We start from the raw sequence: 5,000 nt of genomic DNA, 5'->3' as shown, positions 1-5,000 counted from the left end.
CAACCTCATTCATCCTTGCCGTGAAAAATATACATATGCCATAAAGTTCATCATTAACACAAGCAGACAACTATCCCTTAAATATCTGTATCTTACTTTTATTTCTAATTATTTGGCTTCCTCTTCACCTTTCTTTTCCAAGTCCTTTTCCTTTGCATGTCACCACTTTCAGATGATTTTTGTAATGTAATTCAAAATTCTAACATAGACAAATAACATCACCAATTCTAATAAATACGACTTGAAGTGATAGCAAAAAAAATAAATTCATTAACCATAGTGGGTCATCACCTTCTGCACGTGCATTGAGCAAAGTAGATTTCCATACCCTGATCTCACATTTGGCATTATATATATTTCCCAAAGTAAGTGAAAGGAATCACAATACCCTTTTATCACAATTAATAATACTAGAATACCACTGATGAGAAAATCTGACTCCTTACATTACTATACTTACAAGACAAATCTGCATCCGACTTCAATATACAGGACATAAAATCAATACTTTCCTTTTAATATCACGTTCTCAAGCATTGAATACAATGATCACAAATGAAAACATAACTATAACACCTTTAAAATAGTGCTTACAGCTGAAACTGTTCCAACTCTTTCAATGGTTAAATCCTGTTGGTGTCTCCAGTAAGCTATATTAAGATACTTAACAAGGACACTGAGCTGAAAGGCTTAAATAAGAGAGACAAATTATAAGAGGTATCTTTAACTTTGTTCTCAAGTGTAATGAGATTTGAAAAGACTTATCATTAGCTTACTTAGGAGAGGTAACTTTATAATTTACATACTTGATTACATCACTAAGAATCATAATCTTCATCAACTTGGTTATTAATTGACAACTGGGAAGGTAAAGGTTTAACAGATGATGTCAATGAGGTGGGCCCTTGTGGCTTGTTCTGTAGGGCATGAACTGAAGTTATAACAGGAACAGGTACTCCAAATGAAGGGCGTACCCCAGCTGTGAGTTGTGTGCTGGGAGACTGGTTTGGAGACTTTGTAACACTGGCAGTTGGTGAAACCTCCTCTTCAGGCACACTTATGCCTGAAGCAGGTAATGCAGGGATGGTGATTTGAATGCCCTGACCAGTGCCAACTGCAGAGGTTGTGAGCACAGATGACAGGGAAGTGATTGGGCTGTTACCTGTTCCTGCTGCTCCACCAAGGGTAAACCCTCCACCTACAGATATCTGTAAGCCAGGAATCTGCGGCGAACTTTCACTTCTGAAAAAATAACAATAATAATCACTAATGAATCACATATAACCCACTACATAACATAAGTTATGTACATAAAGGCGCAAAGGATTATCATCATAAAATATTGCATTACTGCTTTTAAGCTATTGATTCCATAAATCAATAAATCACACCTGATAAATCATTACCGAAGAATTTCCGAACCTGGCTTCCCAAGCTTTGACACTTACTTTGGCTGTGTTTTCAGGCTGGGGACTGGGTTTGGATGTGGAGGTGAAGGGGACTTTCTGGAGTTTCCACTGGGATTTTCTGCCACTGCAATCACCTCTTCATCTGTTTCTGACCCATCCTGTGGGTAAGGTTATGGAAAATATCAGTATTACAATAGTATGTCCCTGTAAAGAATAAAAAACGATCCTGCAATTTTTGACAGATTTCAGCAAAACAAAAACCATAAGCAAGTAGAATCATTCCTATACAAAGTATTGATCATATTTTTTTCTGTAGCTGAATTATTTTGAAAGCAGTGGAACTAACCATAAAGGTCCTATTACACTTTTTTTTTCTTTTTGAGTGGGGTGATATACAGGGGAGGGTAATGATAAAACTCTTTATAGCAATTCATCCATAATCAATATCATATTGCATACCTACATTTTTGCCAAAAACTCCCCTTAAAAGATAAAGCAAGATGTATACTTTTTGTCTTAATTAACACCTGGTAATCTACTCAAATTCAACCTAGATAAATGTTCCAAAGCTTTCTTGTCCTTTTTTATCTTTAAAAATAAATCATTACACATGCTTCTACTTCCTTTTCTATTGCAATAGAATGCAATCAAATTCCAGATATTATGCACTGGTAACAAATATTTACTGTCTTTTGTGATAATCAAGTTGCTTATTAATTTACATTACTACATAACTTCAAAAAGGAAAAAGATTACAGCATAAACAAATATAAACCATATTGTTCATTTTCAGAGCAAAACTTATCCAAATGATCTGTAAAAAATTTATTACATCATTAAACAGATTTCTACAAGAGTTCACCTCATTTTCATCAGTATCAACGTCCAAAGAAAGACAATCGTCAGAATCAGGATCCTCTACTAGCTTAGTCGGCGCCACGACTTTTCTTGGCCGTCCTCTGAAAAGACCACAAAACACATTAGCAAACGGAGAATATAAAAATGCTTTTCAACAATCAGTATCAATGGAAGTTGAAAGATGTGAAACCTATGATATCATATTCATTAACAAACAGAGATCTATAATTGGTCATCAATCAGTTACAAGAATAAATGTTAATTTTATATTTCTCCAATTGATATCTCACTTCTACAGGGAAGGTAAGTTTCATGTAACAAACAGAGTGCGTGAATGAGCATGTGTATTTGAATTAAGCTGTCTCTATACTTGCAAATGGTGGTCTGCATGTGTGTGTGGATAAGTGTGTGCATGTGCCTGATTAAATGTGTGATTGTGCATAAGTAAATAACTGTGTGCATGTGTGTGCATAGGTAGTTCTGTTCATAAGTGTGCGAAGATTAGAATATGCAAACTAGACTGCAAGGAAGTTTTAAATAGTCACTCATTACAATGATAAAATAAAAAAGAATTAATAAAAAATATTTATGTTACTACTGTAAATGTTGCTTTTTCTTTGTACAAATGTAAACAGTGAATTATGTTTTTCTTTATTAACCCATTAACACGGGTATATTTTGAAGCCGAAAATAAAAGATTCCAGGCGGCTACAAAATCGGCATGCCGAGCTGCCCCAAACTCTGTCTGCCCGTCCGCCGTGGCCCGCTGCTGCATCAGAGTGCAAGCCCCAATACAGCATCACACTGGCGGAACACCCAGCAATGTTTATTTTTTGGATGTCTTATATATGGAACACCCATCGTTAGTGGGTTAAAAGGTCACACTAAATGAGGACCACTTAAAAGAATTTCTGTATATCTACCTAACCCTACAAACCCCAGTTCACACAATACAATGGCCACTGCCACTCTACAATGCATAACTTCATAACTGTGTGTATTTGCATGTATCATTATACTGTTGTGTATATTACTAAAACCTTAACCCTCTGCTATCATGTGTTCCTTCACTATCATGAATTCCCCTCTGCTAGCATGCACCCCATTCCCACACAAAATTTAGTGACATAATAGTTTTGAAGTTAGATTGTGCACTTAGTATTATTCTAATTGGTCACATTGTTACTCAGTGACTAACTGATATTTCCACTTTCATCACTTTATGAAAAGTACAGATGATATTGATAGTGTGTGATCTTGACCATCAAACAACAAGTTTTGATAAGTGAATTGCAAGCAAGCAAGCCCTCTAGGTGCCATTAGGCAACCCTGTCTACCCATTCCTGCTGGCATTCAATTCCTGCTGGCATTCAACTTAACAGAAGCTATGACATTTTATTTATGTTCTCAATAGGTTCAGTTTTTTTTCCCTGATATAAATTCAGTGAATCATTGACCAATTAGGCACAATAGCAAAGGGTTAGGTATATATTCAAAATAAACACAAACACAAAGTGTAAATTCAATCATATAGCTACATACTGATTCAAATAACCAAAAAATTTTGTTAACTGACCTTGGTCTAGGTGTGCCACGGCCAGCAACAGCTGCTGTCGCTGAAGCATTTCCTCTTCCTCTCCCACGACCTCTGCCTCTTCCTCTTCCTCGTCCTCTTTGTTCTTTGTTTTCTGCCCAGCTTTCACCTATTACAAATAATTTCAATGCATTGTTTGTACAGTTACTTAATGTTCATTTACTCCTCGATTTCTAGTCTTCTTATAAACTCCATCATAACCACATATCTTCAAGAAAATCAATACTAATCACTGAAAAAATCACAGTCCAATAAAAAATAATAGCATTTGCTTAAGAATCTTCCATCAAAATGAGTAAAAATCATGAAATAAACTGGAGAAAACACATGTCCTGACAATATCTTATACTTTGTTACCCCTTTTCGAGTAATAAAAATAACATTCCACTTTACTTTAACAAAAGCAAATGTTGACTTCACCGAGAAAACTTTACTTCAAAACCAAACCAACAATGCAGTGCTTTACTTAGGGAAGTTTCCATTCATTGTAACAAGCTTCCCTGAAGTGAGCAGCAATACCAGCAATATCACTTGCAATGCTTTATACAAATATTCCTTTCTACAGCAAATGTTCAACCTTTTAGAAGAATTTCCCAGAATTCAAATAAACAATACAAAATATATTGATGACATGTTATAAAATCCTAATTCATCAATGCACCAACAGTGGAGCTGAAATCCTGAACTGTCTCACCTGATGGTGGCGCTGCAATTGGAGTGGTAAGAGGATATGCCGAAGGTGTATTGGGCATTGCAGGTGCACTTCCTGGCATGGGAAACGAAGGTGTTACAGGTGTCATGGGAGTGCGTGGCGTAGGAGTTCCAGGCTCAGTGTCACCATCGGCATTTATATCTGCTACAGAAGCCACTAGGTCCTGCAGGAAGTCAAATCTCCTCTCTGCCATAATACAATGCTTTCTGAGATGTAAAAAGATATAAAATTATTAGCATATTACTTGTACTTGCTTACATATTATGTCACACTACTAATCTGAAAATCAAGTACTGTATCAAGCATCATATTTAAGGAATTATAACCTCAATAGTTAACTTACAAGTGGGCTGGCGTCAGTGTCCGTGCATGACGGGCTGTGGTAATTTCTCCTGCACGTGTCAAAAGTGACTCAACAAATAATTCC

At 36.1% G+C, this 5,000-nt stretch overlaps 1 protein-coding gene across 1 annotated transcript in view; it reads right to left on the bottom strand.

Annotated features, from left to right (window-relative positions):
- The window catches only part of NC2alpha (negative cofactor 2 alpha), a 15,011-nt gene that overhangs the window by 1,799 nt on the left and 8,212 nt on the right, over positions 1 to 5,000 (bottom strand). Inside the window, exons 3-8 of the mRNA XM_027371745.2 lie at positions 4,917 to 5,000; positions 4,556 to 4,779; positions 3,844 to 3,970; positions 2,272 to 2,368; positions 1,449 to 1,567; positions 1 to 1,242 (exon numbers count right to left, since the gene is read on the bottom strand). The exon at positions 1 to 1,242 is cut by the window's left edge and continues 1,799 nt beyond it; the exon at positions 4,917 to 5,000 is cut by the window's right edge and continues 10 nt beyond it. Of these exons, the coding sequence (XP_027227546.2) occupies positions 819 to 1,242; positions 1,449 to 1,567; positions 2,272 to 2,368; positions 3,844 to 3,970; positions 4,556 to 4,779; positions 4,917 to 5,000 (1,075 nt within the window). The 3' untranslated portion in view covers positions 1 to 818. The remainder of the gene's footprint in view (positions 1,243 to 1,448; positions 1,568 to 2,271; positions 2,369 to 3,843; positions 3,971 to 4,555; positions 4,780 to 4,916) is intronic.

This window comes from Penaeus vannamei, chromosome 4, assembly GCF_042767895.1.
Source record: "Penaeus vannamei isolate JL-2024 chromosome 4, ASM4276789v1, whole genome shotgun sequence".
NCBI lineage: Eukaryota > Metazoa > Arthropoda > Malacostraca > Decapoda > Penaeidae > Penaeus > Penaeus vannamei.
Note: the sequence above shows the minus strand (reverse complement) of the source record. Positions and strands in the feature narration are given on the sequence as shown.